The sequence below is a fragment of the Camelus ferus genome, chromosome 8, assembly GCF_009834535.1.
Source record: "Camelus ferus isolate YT-003-E chromosome 8, BCGSAC_Cfer_1.0, whole genome shotgun sequence".
NCBI lineage: Eukaryota > Metazoa > Chordata > Mammalia > Artiodactyla > Camelidae > Camelus > Camelus ferus.
Genome location: NC_045703.1, coordinates 25,271,377 through 25,290,896, shown reverse-complemented (window position 1 = coordinate 25,290,896; position 19,520 = coordinate 25,271,377). Strand labels below are relative to the sequence as shown.

The 19,520-nt window shown below is 38.8% G+C and overlaps 1 protein-coding gene across 1 annotated transcript in view; it reads left to right on the top strand.

The window, feature by feature from the left end:
* Positions 1-8,752: 8,752 nt before the first annotated feature.
* MDN1 (midasin AAA ATPase 1) overlaps positions 8,753-19,520 on the top strand; it is a 140,194-nt gene continuing 129,426 nt past the window's right edge. The window contains 2 exon segments of the mRNA XM_032484597.1: positions 8,753-9,051; positions 16,157-16,383. Coding sequence (XP_032340488.1) covers positions 8,950-9,051; positions 16,157-16,383 — 329 coding nt within the window. The 5' untranslated portion in view covers positions 8,753-8,949.

Genomic DNA, 19,520 nt, shown 5'->3' with positions numbered 1-19,520 from the left:
CATGACTTTTCTTCCTTTTTTAATAGCAGCCTTATTGAGTTATAATTCACATACCATATGTTTCACCTATTTAAAGTGTTGAGTTTGTCTTTTATAATCTTTTGCTTTTGAACTATGGAAGTGTTTCATTTATTAAGAGACTGAATTAAATTAGAAAGAAAAAAATGCTAAAATGGAAAAATGAAACTAAATATGTAAACAAGAGAAATACAGCCACAAGTCGAAATAATTATTTTAGCTGACATTGAACACACTGTTCTGACTGCACATCATTAGTAGGAAATATTCTAAGGACAAAAAGAACTGCAAAGATACCTTATACTTCATGCAGTATTTTTAATATTAGTATTAACATCATAATTTTGAAACTATTTTATGTATATTGTAGGATAAAGACATAGATAATGTTAATTTTTTAGGAATTAAGATATTTAGTGAAAGAGAAAAGAGCTCCAAACATATAGTCAAAAAAATAAGGGGCAAACTCCTATACTATTTTATGTGAATTGGAAATGGCAACATGAGCTTATAATTTTTAAAAACACATGTTCCTTATTTCTGTTCCTTAAAGGGTCTGGAAGCAATGATACCCCAGTAGCAATTTGTTAGCACACCTAAGACCCAGATCAGGATCTCTAAATATTATTTCCCACTGACAGGGAGATCTCCCGCTGGCACTCCCCACTGTCTGAACAGTTCAGCTCCTAAGAGCAGAGAAGCAGGATGAAGAAGGAGGGGAAGTATATCTAAGGGAACAAGTGTGAGACACTCAATATTCTGAATGTGGATAAGTGGCTAGGGTTAACATTTCCTGTGATAGCATTATATATAGTTTAAAAAAATTCTCTTACTCAAATAATTTATATGAAAGTGCTCTGGAAAATTCTGTTAGGAATCTCAAAAAGTGGATCTGGTTGTGGTAAATAAGGATGACTACAAAGTACATGCTATTCCTCCATTGAGAAGTGGAGTCTAATTTCCAGTGCCTTGAATCTGGGCTAGCTTTAGTGACTTGCTTGGCCATAGAATGCAAGCACAGTGATGTTCTAGGACTTCCAAGCCTTTGCAGTTTCTATCCAAACTTCTTGGATCTCTGTTTCTCTCTCTCCTTCTCTCCCTCTTTCTCTCCCTCTCTCTCTTCTCAACCCCAAGCTGCCACGTAGGCATTCCAGCTTACAGATCCAGCTAGGCACAGCCTTCTAGCCATCCCTGCCAAGACACAAGATGTGTGAGTGAACCCATCTTGGACCCTCCAGACCAGGCCATCTACTAGCTCAGTACCACTGAATGCCTCAGACAACATCTCATGGAACAGATGAGCTGCCACCTAACCCCCAAATTGTGAAATATTGTAAAAATGGTTGGTGTTTTAAGTCATTATATTTTAAGGTAGTAACTTGTTACACAGAATGAAATCACTGGAACAGTAGTGGTAATGACAGAACAAAATAATGTAGTTTTATTAAAGTTGTTACATGAAATATGAGAATGGGAAGCCAGAGGAAGACATTAATGTTTGATGAACTTAAATTAATAATCACTCCCACTTACAGAGTATAGTTAATTAAATTCCCTTCAATATTTTAAACTCCATTTATAAATGTAATGCATTTGATTTGTTTTTCAAACACTTCATATTTGTAGGACAAACACAAAAACCCTGACAAGTAAAACATTCCTAACTACCTAAACATGTAGTAAATCCTCAAGTTCTCTCACACATTTTAATATTTTTTACATTAGTCAACTTCTTTTATTTTTCAACCTAAAATCAAAGGTCTATGAATACAGTGAATTTATCAGCATATCAAAGTAACATATCCACCTAGAAAAGGGAAAAAAAAAGATCTAAGCCAAGGAACCTTGAAACACAGTATATATATGTATATATATCCTCAGTTTAAAAAGAAAAGCAAAGAAACCAACAAAAAACAAATTTTAAAAACCTGCAAACACATTGTAATCTCCATTTAGTAAGTTTGTTGTTTACAGTGGTATAAATGTAGCAATTCAGAATTATATTGTATGTATTGTAAAATTGAGAAGTGAAGACATACATTGATTATTTTGGGAGCCAGAGTTCTCACTATGGGAAGAGGATGATACAGATATGGAAAGGAGGAAGGCAAGGAAGAATCCTGCGGTTTGGAATTGGATTAGAGGTATCAGTACAAACTTATGATTTGAATATATATTTCTATATACACATGCATATATTACATATATTCATATTTACTAGCTCTGTTCTCTGAAAGCAGTGACATCCCAATAACAATGCGCCCTCATAGTATACAGATCTTGGTCTCTAAATACTATACCTCATTAAAAGGAACTCCTTAGAGATGCGAATGATCCAGGAGTGGGGCAGGAGGGGAAAAAAGATGGTCCTGAAATACCTTGTTGTACCAGAAAGTAAAGAAGTATTCAGAATATCAGGGGGACATGCACAAGAGCAAGTCCTTGTGGGCGAACCCTCTGAAAATGTTTGCAAAAAATCATGAATTGGTACATTTTTCTGGGGAAAATTTCCCTGGCTTTCAATAAGTTGTTGAAATTGGCCATTGGGCAATTATCTTCCTTATTTATGATTTAATTCCAAAGAGACAGCTCCAGGTTCTTGGTGGAAAATTCCTGAGTTGTGAAACCGGCAAGAAGCTTAATTTAAAAGATTTATATACATCTGAAAGAGAGAGAGAAATTCTAAAAGGAAAGGGGTGGGGTGGTGAAGGGGAAAGAAGGAATTTTTTCCCTTTTTTTCCAACAGGGAGAATTAAGACTTTAAATTTGTATTTGCTCCTGCACAGTTTATAAGGAGACAGGGAAATCAGATAATGCATCGGTTTCTAAACCAATATATTTATTTTATAATTCACACAAGTGATTTAATTAAGTAAATTGCTCCTGGTTTTCTCAGTCATCTAAATACCTGGAAGGAGCGAATATTTATTAAATGCCTATCATGTGTGAGACACAGTAAGTTAGTGCTATGTGAGACAGAAATATGAATAAGGTACTTCCTGTGTTCCAGGAGTTTTTATTGACTGGGAGACAGACACAGACTCAGAACTTTTAAAGAAAAATTAAGGCCTAGGAAAGTTTAGTCACTTAACCTAGGTTACAGCTGGTTAGTGGAAAAAGCGCAACCTTAATGACTCAGGTTCTTTGATGCTGGTTCAGCACTCTCTGAACTTCATGTAATACTTATGCTGTCCTAATGGGGTGCTAATAATTTCTTGAAGGCAATAACTAGAGATTAAGAAAGAGAGCTTGGGGGTGGTTGAGGGTGATGAGGAAGAAAGAGGGCTTAGGAGAAATGAGAACTCTTAACACTAGTTGTGTCCTGAAGTCTGAATCCACAATTTTTTAGTTTTTATTTGCATTTTCTGTATTCATTATTTTACAACCTTATATACTGTAAAACAAACAAACAAAAAGTACAGGTAAATGAAACTTATTAGGTAAATTCATTGTAACTGCCACACGGAATAGAACTTAGAAGCTTCCCCAGAAGCCCTGTCCCAATAACAGCCCCTTTTCTCCTCCCCCCAAAATAATTATTATCTTGACTTTGAGTAAAAACTTTCTTGCATTTTGTCATCGTTTTATTAACCAAGTGCATATCCCTAGGCACTATAAGTTAGTCTTGCCTGTGTTTTAAAAATTTGATGTCTTGTAAGTCTCAGTCTTAAGTCATTTCTTTTGCTGTAACAAAATACCATAGCTGCCTTCTGGCTGTATCCTCCCATGGCAGAGAGAGAGGGTCTGGTTTCTTTCTCTTCTTGTAAGGGCACTAATCTCATCATGAGGGCTCCACCCTCATGACCTCATTTAAACCTAATTACTTCCCAAAGGCCCCACTTCCACATACCATTATTTGGGGGATTTGGGCTTCAACATATGAATGTTTAGGGACACAAACATTTAATCCACAATAGTCTCTTATAATCATCAGTCTCCCCTCCCATACCTTTCCTTTCCTTTAAATTGATCTCTTAAAAAACTTGATTTTTTGACCTGTAGAATCTCCCAACCTTCTGAGCTTTGCTGATTACATATCATGGTTCAGTTTAGCATATTCTTCTGTCCTCTTTATTTTCTGCAAATTGGCAGCTGGTTTCAGAGATTTGATCCTTTTGACAAGACTATAGGTGGTATTATGTTCTTTCATCAGGAGCCACCTCAAGTCCAGGTTTTCTTGCTCTTGCGATGTCAGCAGCCGTTGATCAATTGATTAATTGGGTGTTGCAAAGAGGTAAGACCCTAATTCTGTCAATTCTTTTTTATATTAACTGGAATATTTCCATGAAGAGACACTTCACATAATTTATTTGGTTACTGTCTGGTTACCCAGTAGTACAATGTGCAATTCATATAAACATGATAAATTTTTTATCTTTTCCTTTTGTATGCCAGCTTTCAAGATTGATTTCTTGTTCTCCAAAGGTAACCAATTTTTTAAAATAGTATTATGTATTCATTGATTTAAACATATACAACAGGTTTCAACTCATTGCAATTGTTGGCTGTACTGAAGCTCAAATTGTACCATCTTTGGTTAATGGGAGCCTCTTCAAGCTGGTATTGTAGGGGAGAGAAAAATCTTTTTCTTCTACCCATTTTGGCTTTACTAGCTTGGGCCCTGTAAATTAGACTAACAAAAGGCAGATTAACAAGAGAAAAACAAGACATTTATTAACATGTGCATTATGCATGTATATGGGAGCACTCACAGATCGGTAGTTCAAAGAGATGGTTAGAACTTGGGCTTATATAGTATCTTTTTTAAAAAAAGAAAAATTTTCTAGAGAAGTGACAAGACAAAGTAAAGAACTTAGAGCTTCTAAGAGTGGCAGATTGTGGAAGGCAAAAATATGGGGAAATTAATGGCTAATGATAAGGGCTAATTTTAGTAAGGTTTGTTACATAGTTTCCTCTGATGCTGTCTCTAGGCTGATAAGGGTCTAGAGTTGTCTCCAGAGATTAGTTTTTGTCTTTCCTGGAAGAGGGCACACTTAATGTCCTGCTTTTAGGCCAATTGGTGGAGGGCAGAGAGCTTTTATGCAGGCATAACTTGTTTTATTTTGCTTCACTTTATTGTATTTCACAGATATTTTGGCTTCTTCAAACTAAAGGTTTGTGCCAACCCTGAATTGAGCAAATCTATCAGCATCATTTTTCCAACAGCATTTGCCCACTTAGTGTCTCTGTGTCACATTTTGGTAATTCTCACAACATTTCAAACTTTTTCATTATTATTACATTTGTTATATCAGTCTCTGATCATGCTGAAGGCTCAGATGATGGGTTAGCATTTTTTAGCAATAAGGTATGTACTTTTTTTTAGATATAATGTTATTGCACACTTAGTAAATAGACTATAGTGTAGACACAACTTTTATATGCACTGGGAAACCAAAAAATTTGTGTGACTGGCTTTATTTCAATGTCTGGTTTATTGTGGTGATCTGGAACCGAACCTACAGTATCTTCAACATATGCCTGTATTTGTTTCTCTCAATTGCCTTCAACTCAAGAAAACTTATGTACCTTTTAGACAAAGAAGCAATAAATTTGTGAAGAAATGACATGACAAAAGGGATTTGTGCTAGGGATAATAAATTGTAGGGAAGTGACCAGCAGATACATGAAGGACAAACTAGTTGAAGATCATGGTTACTTCAGTAAGTTTGTTTCTACAGACCCATTTCAATGTTGATTACCAGTCTCTGGTGATAAGGATGTTCTTCTATTGCTGATTCAAGGAAGGCACATTTCTCATGGGAAATTTTATGGCCTGTTTTTAGGTAGAAAGGGGGAGGGAGGCAGAGAGCCCTCCTGCATCTCTGTTTCCAAAGGGTCTTTAGCTCAAAATAGTCAATGTGTCATAGTTGAAGAAATCAGAGCTAGAGAAGTATTGCCCAGAACGTATTGGGTCCTATCCTGCTGTGATATTTCTATCACTGTCAAAGTTAAATCTTAAGTCAATCTAAAATATTATGTGATATAAAACATAGCACACAGGTGCCTTGTGTATCATTTGTTTTTGCAATGTTTTGCATTTAACCTTCCCATACGTACACTACAGTTCATTCTTTAATATATTCTAAGACATCTGCTTATTTATATTGAATATAGTAATTCTTATATTAGTTACTTTGGTGGTAAATTTTTAAAAATCTCAATATGCTGGAGCTTGTTCATGGAACTGTCATCACTGGGTTTATGGAAAAATTGATTTTTGGGGTGTGGTGTATGTATACATGTATGGGGTTGCATACAGATTGGTTAAGTCATTAAACAATGGTTACTGAGTACCCTTCTCAAAAAAAAAAAAAAAGTCAATGTGCCAAAGTGGCATGTTTTGGGGTGATGTCTGGAAATCCTTCATGGCTAACTGACATGTTTTGGGGTGGCATAGTCTGCTGCCTTTTTGTACCTGAGTACCTTTGAAATGACCCTAGTAATCTTTAAAAAATATTATTTTACATTTTATTATTGAAATTTGCAAACATATGCAATAGTAGAAGGATGAGCCTATGGACTCCTATTAGCCAACATTCAATTTCAATAATTACCAATATACTGCCAGTCTTGTTTCATCTATACCTTTGAGATAGGAAGATAAGAGTACAGCCATTTTGGAAAAGGACTGGGGAATGGCTATGGGCAAAACAGGCCTTGCAAGCTAAGGAACAAAGGCCATGGGGCATGAGTCCCAGAGACAAAAACCAGGCTCTAGGAATAAAAAATTAACTTTATCTTTGTTATACTAGTTGCCACAAGACAAGAAGCTCAACTATAAATCTTAACCTTATCTGTTCCTGAGCTTTCTTGCAGAAAATTCTCATGCGTTTCTTTCCCCTCACAGCTATTCCTAATAGCTACCATGGAGCCACCTGCTGCTGATCAAAGAAGTTTGAGGATCATGAAATGAATCTTCCCTTCTGTTATGAAAGCAACTCACCCCTTCTACTCTGGGAGCTGGCACTTTTCCCCCCACCTTCTCCTTTGTACATAAGCTCTCTCTTTTAACAGAAAGTTTTGCTTGCCTTAGAGTCTTGTGGAAGCAATATTCATTCCCATGGTATTGCTGTCCAAGAATCTGGAAAAAATCATGTTTTTTTCCTTGCTGATTATTATTAGCATTATTTTTAGTTTTCTTGACGCATTATTTTTAGTTTTCTTGACGCATGATTTACGTAGCATAAAATTCACCCATTGTAAGTGTGCGATTCAATGATTTTAGTAAACTTAGTAGTGCCACCATCACCAATTCAGTTTTAGAACATTCCTATCACCAAAAAATGATGCTTCACGGTTCTCTGCAGTCAGTCCTCTCTTCGACTCCTATACCCAGGTAACCACTGACCTTATCTATCAATTTAGTTACTTCAGAGCTAATTTAGTTACTCCTGCTGCTGCCCAGCTGAAAGTCTTGGGATTTCTCTTAACAGTCATCCTGAGTATCCTTTTCACATTTTTCTGTGTTGAATCTCTCACTTCCTAGATTCCATATCTTCCTCTTTATTGGTTTATACCCTCATATGGAGCAGCACTTTTCAACAGATTCTCAAGAACGGGTATACAGGGGAGGAAAAATAATTTCCCTCTACTCTTCTGAGTCTTTGCTGAAAGCCCTGTAATAAAAGACAGATTAACAAAAGAAAAACAAATGGAAGTATCATGTATACTTCATGTACACATGGACAATACCCAGGGAAAGAACTGAGTAACTCCCCAAGTGTGGGTCATTTTTCATCTACTGTGCTATGACATGTCAGGGAACCCTCTCAATCTTCTTGGAAATTTAAAAATATTATTTATTTGGAAATAAATTCTGCCCCATTTTCACAGTTCACTCGTTGTGGAAGTTCTGCCCTTGAGTTTGAGTTCCCCCAGAAGTAAACTTTCAAATCCTAGACAAAAATTCAAATTCAAATACATTTTTAAAAGGTTGTAACATAGTGTACACTTCCTTTGGAGATCTGCCCATGTCAGTACAGGAAGATCTACCCCTTCAAAACACTTTATAATTTTTAAAAGTGCACACATCTTAAATGTACAGTTGACTCGACCCCCCTTCTCCTTTGTACTTATCAGGGTAACCAACACCTGGGGAAAGATAATGAAATATTTCCATCACTCTAGGAGGTTCCCTTAGGCCCCTTGGCAGTCAATATCCCCCAAAAGCAACTACTAGTCTGACCTTGTCATTATTTTGACTTGTTCATGATTTTGATAAAAATGAACTTTTAATTTTATATACTCTTCTGCTCCACTCTACAGTGGCTTCAGAATAATCTATATCCTATAAACCACACTTTATTTCATTCCCAACTGAACACTTATCTCCATTATTTATATTAAGAATGCTGCAAGGGATGTGCTTATTATACTTGTGTGCAAATTTCCATAGGCTAGAGGGGAGTTGTTGGGTCAGAGGTGGCAAATCTGCTTTTCATTCCTATATGATCTTTTTGTGTGTTGATGCAGAAAGAGGCATGCGATTGACGACCACACGTCCCAAGGAGTTCCCAAGCTTCTCTGGCAAAGCTGAACCTTCTGTCTCACTGTCCCGTCACTCGTGGTAGGAACAACGAGTCTCCTCCGATGGCTGCAAGCACTGAACTCGGCTCACAAAAACGCCATTGGCGCTTCGTTCCCAGTCCCGGAACTGCCGCGAGAGTGACGCCCGGCGTTTCCGCTGCCGAAGGGGCGGGGCCAGGTTGCGGGGCCGAGGCCGTCGCGGGCGGATGACGCAGAGCGCCGCGTGCTCCCCCACGTGTGCCGCATCTCTCTGGGTGCGTGCCGAGCGGCCCCGGCGGCGGCCGCCGCTTTCCTCGGGGGCGTAGTTGGTGGCAGCTTCCGCGCGAATACCTCGGCGGCTCCGGGGCTCCGAGCGCGAAGCAGGGAGCTTCGGTGCCTGGCCGGGGCAGAGGGCCCGCCGTCATGGAGCACCTTTTGCTGGAGGTGGTGGCCGCGCCGCTGCGGTTAATCGCTGCCAAGAACGAGAAGAGCCGCAGCGAGCTGGGCAGGTTCTTGGTCAAGCAGGTAAGACCGGGCGAGAGTAGGAAAGCGCCGGGCCACCCCCGCTCACCCCCACGCTCCCACCTCCCCTACCCCCAACCCTGCTGCGGGCCCTGTGGCCCTGCGCGGAGACTCGCGGCTTTAAGGGGACAGGGAAGCCGCGTCTTGCCACTTTGGCCCCTTACCCTAGGGCTGGCCAGTGGCGGAGGCGTCCGCGCGCTTTTGAGGAGCCTGGAAGGAGTCTTTTGTTTTTCTCAGGGGGAGCCTTCCCTTCTCCTCTTCACCGGCTTACCCCTTTGCAGCACTCTGGCTGCGCGCGGCAGACGGAACCTTGGGAAAGAAATGTGGTCGGTTTTTCTGTAATTGAGGTTGCGTGTCTGCCCTTTTTACGTGTGTATTACCTGATGGTGCCGAGTCGAGTCACCCCTAATGGACTGGGTAAATGTTTCTTTTCTGCTCCGTCCGGTCTTTTCGGCCCCCTGACAAGTATTGATTGTGTTCCTGCTGAACGTAAGACACATTGTGGCACTTCGAGGAGTCAGATACATTTGTTACGGTCTCTACCCCCAGGGAATTTAGTGTCTGTATTTGGAGACAGTTCATAAACACACAAAATAACTGAAGGACAAGGCGAGACAGCTAGTACTAAGTGTATGATATTAACCGTAGGAATTATGAGATGAATTAGAGTTTTCTGGGAAATGGGTGCTCTGGCCTTTTAAGAGCCTTCTCTCGTTAACTACCTCCTGTCTGAGTTGAGGACCTTTATCACGCTTTTTTTTTTCCAAAGTGGCTTTTAAATTTTCTATTCTGCGCTTCCCTCTCAGCACCCCTAATATCTGTGAGATTCTTGAGAGTAGAACATGTTTTTTTCCCCTCCTAACTCCAGTATCTAGAACTTAAATAATCAGGCACAAACGTGCTGAGTACATATTTATCCCATTGCTTAGGAAGCAACGACATTATTTTGGGTCTGGAGCAGCTGGAAACTAACATGAGAGGCATTTCTGTTTGGTGACAGCGTGTGTAGCAAAGGCGAGGGAGGAGTGGAAGATATCCCTGGGGTTTGTGGCTTGTGAGCCCCCAGTGAAGGGAATCATTAACACAAATGGGGAGGTCCAGAAAGCTAATTTTTGGTGGGCTGAACTAAGTAAGGAAAGAGATGATGAGTTTGTATGAGCTGAGCTTGTGAGAGGCTCCTGAATTATGTGTTGTGGCTAGAAGTATTTTTCTATAAATGGGCTTGCATTTAGAGCAGAGATGCTGAAGCTGGGGATCATGGGCCACCAGTAGCAGGGAATCTATTCATGATTCTCTACTGCTGTAACTGGATGCAAAATTAGTTCTTCGGTGTTGGGAGTAAAATGGGGAAATGGTTTGTAGCCTTTATTTTAGAGAATTTGACATGTTGAAGTGTGGAGAATCACTCATGGAGATTCTAAGACTAGTAATGCTACTGGCCTTGAAGGCTACTGGAAAATTCAGTTGAATCAAGAAGATTGGAACTACTTTGCTTCCCTTTTCTTTGCCTCATACTGTCAGTCAGATTCTATCCAATCTGAGAGACCTTTTTTGGGTTTATTCCTTCCATTTTCAGTAATAATTTTAAGCCTTTCATTCAGAGAAGTGTTGATTGTGTTATTTTATTTTTCTACTTTGGAAAACAAAACTATTTTTATTGGAAAGCAAAGACTTTTGAAAATTGATTTTCATTGGAGCTTGGGTAAGAATTTTTTAGGGTTGTGCTTCTGTGTTCTTTATTTCAGCTGGTGACACTACCCTCTCTCTATCCAGTCCCTTTTTATAGAGAACTGAGTGTCCTCAACTCTGTTCACTCCTTTTTCTGTCACAGATAGCCAAGTCCTTGTTTTCCTTCCTCAATATTGAATCTATTCCTTCCTCTCCATCCCTACTACCACCACCCTCCTACAATTCTAACTCTTAATTCCAGTTTATGAGTTTTCTTTTCAACACAACCAAGCAATTCTTGGACACTGGCTGGTGTCCTACAATTTAACTCAATTCGCACACTTTATCTGTAGAAAGTGTCACATCCCTCAGGATAAAGGCTCAGCCCTACAAGGACACCCCCCCCCCCAAAAAAAAACGTACACGCAGGTTGTCACCTGTCCTTTTGACCAACTGGCTATTTGCTAGAGCTGATTGTGCCGAGAAGTCAAAGATACATTTTATTTACTAGAACACTAGTTTATTCTAAAAGAGTGTAATTTAGGAACAGCCAGATGGAAGAGATGCAGAGGTCAAGGTTTGTTGGAGAGGGTGGAGCTTCCCTGCCTTCTTCAGGTGCATTCACTTTGCATTTCCATACACTCACCAACTCTAAAGCTCTCCGAACTTTTGAGTTTTTATTACATAGGCATGATTGAGTACACCTTTGGCCATTGGTGATTGAACTCTCAATTTCTAGCCCCTGTGCCCTCCCTGGAGGTCAGGAAGTGGGGCTGAAAGTTCCAGTCCTCTAATCACAGGGTCAGTTCTCCTGGCTTTCAACTCCCGTCTTAGCTGCTTCCCAAAATTCGCCTCATTAACATAACAAGACACCTTTCTCTCTCTCTTCACAAGAAATTCCAAGGGTTTTAGGAGCTCTGCCCAGAATGGGGTCAAGACCAAATGTATATTTCTTACTATATAAATCACAGTATCACATCTTACCTCTTTGATTACTATCTATATTGAGGAAAAGGGAGGAGAGTGCTTAATTAAAAGCATGCATGAGTAAAGGACTGAAGTATGACTGAAGATCAAATCCATTCTCTTTAATTGCTTTTAGGGCCTCCCACAAGTTGCTTGACTCCCTGAAGTCTCAATTTCTTGATGTGCTATGTATTACATATGGTAACTGCCTAATAGTTACAGAGAGTAGTTAAAAACAGGAACTCGAGTCAGATTCTGTGACATGGGTTCCTGGTTCTGCTCCTAGCTTTGTGGCCTTACCCTTTTTTATTCTTCAGTTTCCTTATCTGTAAAATGGGGATAGTAGTACCTACTTTATGGTTGCTGTGAGGATTAGATGGTTAGAATATAGTAAATGCTGTCTATAAAAGTGGTTGCTATTATTGCTTTAAATAGGATTGTTGTGAGATCTAGATAATTCATTTGAGGGGCTTACCACAGTGTCTGGCCCATAGTAAGTAATCAATACATGTGAACTATAATAATAATTTTTTACAGACGGCTTTGAGGTATAATTCACATACCATATAATTCATCCAGTTAAGTGTGCAGTGAAGTGATTTTTGCTGTGCTCACAGAATGTGCAAATATCACCACGGTCCATTTTGGGACATTTTTACTTCAAACAGAAGCCCCCATACAACATTGTAAATTAACTATACTTCAGTAAAATAAATAAGTAAATAAAGCACCCATATCCTTTAGCCATTCCTATTCTGGTCATTTAATATAAATTATCATTAATAAGACGAATCTGAATCTGTCACCATTCTGCATAAAAGCTCCACATTGTCTCCAGAATCAAAATTCAAGCTTTCTAAAATGGTGTATGAAGTGTTGTTTTTGTTTGTTTTTGTTTTTGTTTCTGTTTTTAATTTTAAAGAAATTATTTCTGCCCATCTTATTTCCATTTCTTTTTGAAAAAAAATTTTTTTTTTAATCCAGCCAGGTGGTTTTCAACTGTTGGCAGTTTTGCCACTCTAGGGCAAATCAAGGTACATTTTTTTGATTGTCATAACTTGTGATGGGGGTGCTTCAGGCATCTGGGATACTGCTAAACATCTTTTAGTGCACAAGGTAGCCTTCACAGCAAGGAATTACCCAGCCTGAAATGTCAGTAATGCAAAATTAGGAAAGAAACCCTAAAGATGTGTGCACCTAGTAACAGTATCAAAATACGTGAATCAAAAAGTTACAGACCAATACCACAGAAATACAAACTATCATAAGAGAATACTATGAACAGCTATATGGAAACAAACTGGATAACCTAGAAGAAATGGATACATTTCTGGAAACGTGCAGCCCACCAAGACTGAATAAAGAAGAAACTGACCACTTGAACAGACCGATCACTAGAAAAGAAAGAAAATTAGCAATAAAACAAACCTCCCTGCAAACAAAAGTCCGGGACCAGACGGCTTCACTGGGGAATTCTACCAAACATACAAAGAAGAGCTCATACTGGTCCTTCTCAAACTCTTACAAAAGATTGAAAAGGAGGGAGTACTCCCAAACTCATTCTGTGAAGTCACCATCACCCTGATAACAAAAAGTGACAGAAAAGGAAAAGTAGACAAATTCACAGTTGTAGTTGGAGACTGTTAACACTCTATCCTCAGTAATTGATGGAACAAATACAGAAAATCAGTAAGGATAGAGAACACCTGAACACTGTCAACAAACGTGACCTGATTGACATTTACAGAGTGCTGTGCCAGGTAACTGCAGAATTCATGCTCTGCACATCTGGAACATTCACCAAGATAAATCATATGCTGGGCCATTAAGTCACAACAAATTTAGGAGAATTGAAATCATATAAGGTATATTCAGTTACCCCAATGAGATTAAATTAGGGGCGAAACCTTACAATAATACTGGGGAAAAGATCCCTAAATGTTAGAAGTTAAACAAGAAAATTAAAAGAAACTGAGACCAAGAATAAAAAGGAAAAATCCAAATGATTAAGAATGAAAGAAGGCCACCATTACAGATTTTGTGTAAAAAATTTTATGCCAATAATTAGAACATTTAGATGAAAGTGTTTGAAGAATACGAATTACCAAAACTCACTCCAGAAATAGACAAAAACAAGATAGGAATAGAATAAAACTTCCTTAAGCTGAAAAAGAGCATCTACATAAACAATCATAGTAAATACAAGAATAGCCTAATTTAAAAATGGGTAAAAAGACTTAAATACATCACAAGAGAAGATGAATGGCCATTAAACACTTTTTACCATCTACCACTCCACCTCCACTAGAATGGCTAAAATTAAGACTGATAATACTATGTGTCGGTGAAGTTACATAGCACCTAGAGTGCTCAAATATTGCTGGTGGGATGTGAAGTGGTATAGATACTTTGGAAAACGATTTCTATTACAGTTAAACATTGAAACATTCCTTTAAATTTTTTTAAAATTAAAAATAAAATTATCAAGTTAAGCATTAACTTGACACCATGTGACCTAGCAATCTCATTCTTCAATAATAAAAAGATTAAGAGTAATGAAAATATGTTCCATAAATCTCTCATACACAAATGTTGATGGTAGCCTTATTGATGATAGCTGGAAGCAGGGCAAATACCTGTCAACATGTGAATGGATAAACAAGTTATATTACATTCATACAGTGAAAAACTAGTCAGTAATAAAATGGAGTAAATTAATACTACATACAACAACATGGATGATTGTCAAAAGCACTGTGCTGAGCAAAAGAAGCTGGACAGAAAAGAGTCCATACTGTATGATTCAGTTTATGTAGAGTTCTAGAATAGGTCAATCTAATCTCTTTGCCTAGGGTGAGTGGGGCTTGACTTCAGAGACCACGAGGGAACTTTGGGTTCGATACTTTAATCAGGGTTGTGGTTACACAGGTGAGTATATACGTCAAAACTCATTAAACTATGTTTTAAATGGGTATGTTTGACTGTGTAAATTATCTGAATAAAGTTGATATTTAAAACATTAAATATCTATTTCCTCTAATGCAGTTTTCCAGATTACCTTCTAAAGAAAAAATTCTTTAAAGATATTCTGGAGTTTTCCTCCCTATCCCCAAATATCCATTTGCTTCACAATGTAACCACTTGCCCAGTTATTTTTTAATGATATCTTTAGAGGCTTATTTTATAAGGATATTCAGCAGTTGAAAATGTGAGGTCATGCCCCTGTGAATCATGACCAAATCTGTTAAGTTTCCTTGCCTCCTATTTTTATGAAAGCCTTCAGGTGGCCTCCTATAAACAGCAGAACTAATACTGATAGAACTTGTTTCGAGATAAGATGGTTCTGCAATCAGTGCTTTGTTCAGAATTAGGTATTTTTATGAGAGAACGCCTTATTAATTTGGGAGACTTTGTAAGGGCTCAGGTGTAAAGTGAACTCTTTTCTGAGCAATAACTTTGGAAAAAATTATTATATTTTTGAATATGGCATTTAGGTTGTGTTCAAGCTGCTCTCTTATAGATACCATCTAGTGTCAGACTCTTTAGGCTATAAATTCATAGCACTGGGCTTGCTGGGTCAGAGGGAATACCCTTCCTGTAATTTAAACCCGCTGTCACATTGCCTCGCAGCAAGAGTTGTACAGGCCTGCATACACATTAGTAATATGAGACCTTTTACACACTTTTCAGTTTTCCTTTTTATGCTTATGGACATTCTGAGCCTAGGCGCCAAAATTTTATGGTTTATTTCATCTTGCATGTCAGAGTATGGCTGTCTACTTTGGATCTGTTTTATTTATTAAAGTCTGAAGCTTTCATAGGGATATATTCCCCTTCATTTTGAGAAGTTGATTTTATCTCTATCCTCAAAAGAGTTTGCGGTTTTGCATACTAAGTGCACTTTTTTTTTTCTCATTTGATTCCTGTTTCATTTCAAGAGCAAAAGAGTTGGAGGAAGCACTGGATTCCCTAGAAAGTGTGATGAATCTGAAACAACTTCTTTAAAAGAAATAAAGATAGATTTATTCAGAGAGATACATACTCCATAGACAGAGTACAGGCTGTTGGTAAGAAGACAAGAGAAAGACCACGAGATGCCGGGGTTGGGTGCTCAGTTTAAAGTAAAAATAGATACACACTCCTTCCACATCGAGTGTGGGTCATCTCAGAAGTTGAGGGAGCAAAAGGCCTGAAACTTAATTTTTTAAGGAAGCTGTCTAGCATTTTACATGGAATCCTGGCGTCAGTCCTTACGCTTCAAACCCAAGTGGACTGAAACTTACCTATGACAGCCTTTACATTAAATTAACTCTAGTCCTCTATTGCAGAAGACCCCCACTACGTTTTGTAAAATGAACTCAGTCATGAAGTCTGGAAATTAGATATTTTGATTCCCAGCTAAGTCTCTCTGTACTTCTGTAGCAGTACAAATGAGTATCATTTACATAGCAACTTTGTTTTGCCTCCCTCTCAGGTGTGGACACCGCAGGATCGCCAGTGTATCTTGAATACCTTAGCACAGTTACTCCTGGATAAGGACTGTGCTGTGCTGATTGGCCGCCAGCTGCGCCCTCTCCTTTTGGATTTATTGGAAAGGAATGCTGAAGCCATTAAAGCCGGAGGCCAAGTCAACCATGATTTACATGAACGGCTGTGTGTGTCAATGAGCAGACTCGTTGGTAACCACCCTGATGTCCTCCCGTGAGTAACAGCTTTACTTTTCATGTTTCTCTTTGTGGTGGTAGATCCTGGTCTCTCCTGGGGAGTAAGGGGGAGTCTGAGCTGAGATGAAGGGAAGAAGGGAAATGCAGAAAGCGGGGAGAGGAATGATACTGTTTTATAAAAATAATCACAGCAGAATCCATTTGTCCAGGTCAGTCCAGTGACCATTTACTAGGTTTTAAGTCTTGGCTATCAAGACAGGTCTGCAAAAATGACCAAGATGTGCCCTCAAGGAGTCTGTCATCTGGCAAGGTATCTATACAAGGCAGATCTAGATGAGTTTTAGCTGAAATTCTCACAGCTTCCACTTTGGTAGGTGAGATTCTTGCTGGAGCAGCTGAAAGGGGTGGCTTACAAGAACTCTAGTATCCCTTCCAGCTTTCTGTAAATCTGTCGAAATCCGAAGTGTGATAAATTGTGTCAATCCTGGGTTTTAATATATTTCTCTTTTAACCTGCCCACTTTTCAACTTGGGCTGGTTCACCCTTTGTTAGGCGGCCTGGCGGTCTCCCGCTCCCACGAGGTCGCCACAGTGACACCCAGCTTAGTGTGGACACCTGGTCAGCAGAGCACACTGCAGCCCAAACTCCCAGCTCAAACAATCCTTCTGCCGCAGCCTCCCAAGTAGCCCGGACTATGGGCCTGTGCCACTGCATCTGGCTTTCTCAGACCCATAGTAAAATGTGGTTTGTGTGGAATAGTCAGAAGCAGCAAAATGAGTGTCAGGGGTTTTTCAATTGAGAAGATAAAGCATTTTTGCTCTAAACGTGAATAACGTTATTCTGTTTACTAATAAGAGCATTTCTTATATGCATCTCTTATTAGTCTTCCTCAGCACAACAGGTACACTTTGGCTTTTTTGGAAATATGGTCTCTGGTCTGTTCCATGAATAAGGGAATAAGAAATGAAGTCTTGAGGAAAAGCATAATTTCTATGAGCTTTTCTAAAAGAGGAGAAAAAATGGGCCCAGTTTGATGGAACTAAAACATGTACAGCAAAGTTAAAGATCACAATCGTACGAGGTAATCAGGAACCTGTGTTCTGGATTGATGGAGGATCTGGACAGTGGCCTCCCTGGATGCTTTGATCACTTAGATTTACTTGACTGTGGTCCTATTTCACAAGGTGTGCTGACTATCCTGTCCTTACCCTACAGGGACGTGTGAATATCTTGAACTCCCATTTCTCTTAAGCCTTTGATGGAGTACTTCTGAATTGTGTTTGAGAATCATTAAGATGATGATTAGCTACATCTGGTTTCCAATCATGTTCAGATGTTACATTCTTATTAAATGAATGTGAGGCACATCCCTACTTTTTCTTCTTTTCATTTCCAAGGTGGTATATTTTATTTATACTCCCACCTTGTTCGAAAAATGATATAAAGTAGCTTCAAAGGTGCTCGTGATTAGAGTAACTTAAAAACAAAGTGCCATCTGTGTAAATGATACATCAATGTATGATATAAAATGAACTGTAGGCAGTGATATGAAATGAAATTTTGATTTTTAGTTTTAAGAAATTTAGCTGATTAATTTGGCTCATGCCCCAAACTTCCTCTGTAGAGGAAATTGCTAATATACAAGGAATATACCTAATATATTTAGATAGGATGCAGTTATTCATTCAGTAGGTAAATATAGGAGTCCTCCTTTTTAAGCTCTGGGTCACATCATGGGAGTAAGTGAGTCAAATGTAATGGGTTTCTGTACTTGCAAACAGGAGGACACAATACATTAATAAAGATGCAAGCCAAATACTTAAGGGCAGTAAGGAAATCATTAAAATAAGAAAAATAAGTGTGTGGGTAAGGATGAAAATTTCTATAGAAAAAACAAGAACGACCTGAGAGGAGGAACCCAGTCAGGCTCCCTCTGGTCCTAATGACATTCATTTTCGGGTTCACACCTCTTTCTGAGATCAGAGTGCCTACCTATGTGGAGTTTCCACCCCGGTATCTCAGTAGTAACAGGACATTTCTTTTTATTCCCTTGTTTGTGCTAGTTGTTCATTACTGATTTCTGCCCCCCACTTCCCACCTCCAGCTTTATTGACATGTAATTGACACGTAGCATTGTGTAAGTTTAATGTGTACATGTAGTGATGTTGTTTGTTCATTACTGTTTTGCACCTAGAGTCCTTGAACAAATTTTTTACTCTGGCAGATTCTTTGTCAGGACTCTGAGAACACTCCTGGTCCATTGATGCTTTCTTGTTTCTTATATACTAATTAGGTTTCAAAGATCTGTTTTTAAAAAAATCAGTTAGTTCTGTTCCTAACTTTCCATTTTTGCTTTGTGGATCATTTCATGTGGTTAATATACTACATTTTGTGTTGGTTTTTTTCCTTTAGTGTTCTCTCAAGAGTATAACCTTACTTTTAAATTGCATCTTTTAGTTCTTTGCTTTTTCTTTTAGTTTGTTCCTACTTTCTCTCGTTTCTCCCCTTTCCCTGGTCCTTGCAGGTCCCTTTAACACACTCTCCTGTCAGCCATGGCATGAGAATCTTGTGGAAGCTGCCTTTCCGTAATGATGAGGACTACTGCAACAACTACTCTTGCGTTTCGTTGACATCTGAGCCCTCAGAGATTAGGTGTTATTCCTGTTTTACAGATGAGGAGACTGAGGTTAAATAACTTGCCCAAGACCCCCTTGCTAGAAAGTGGCAGAGCTAGAATTCAGTCCTAGGTTGGTTGCCTCCAAAGCCTGTGCTCTTTTTTTCTACTTTGTGGTTCCGCCCACTTATCCTGTCTGAGCCATTCGTGTATTTGTTGTCTGACTTATACAGAACTTGATCTTAACAGCATGTTATAGCTAATGATTATATTTGTAACCACAGGAGGGAAAGAATACAGCAGTCCCTCTTTATCCATGGTTTCATTTCCTGTGGTTTCAGTTACCGAAGTCAACCATGTCCAAAAAAATTAAGTGGAAAATTCCAGAAATAAACAATTCATAAATTTTAAATTGCGTGCTGTTCTGAGTAGTGTGATGAAATATCGTGCTATTCTGCCTGGGACGTGAGTCATCTCTTTGTCGAGTATATCCATGCTGGATTTGCTACCCACCCATTTTTCACTTAGTAGCTGTCTGGGTTGCAGTATCACAGTGCTTG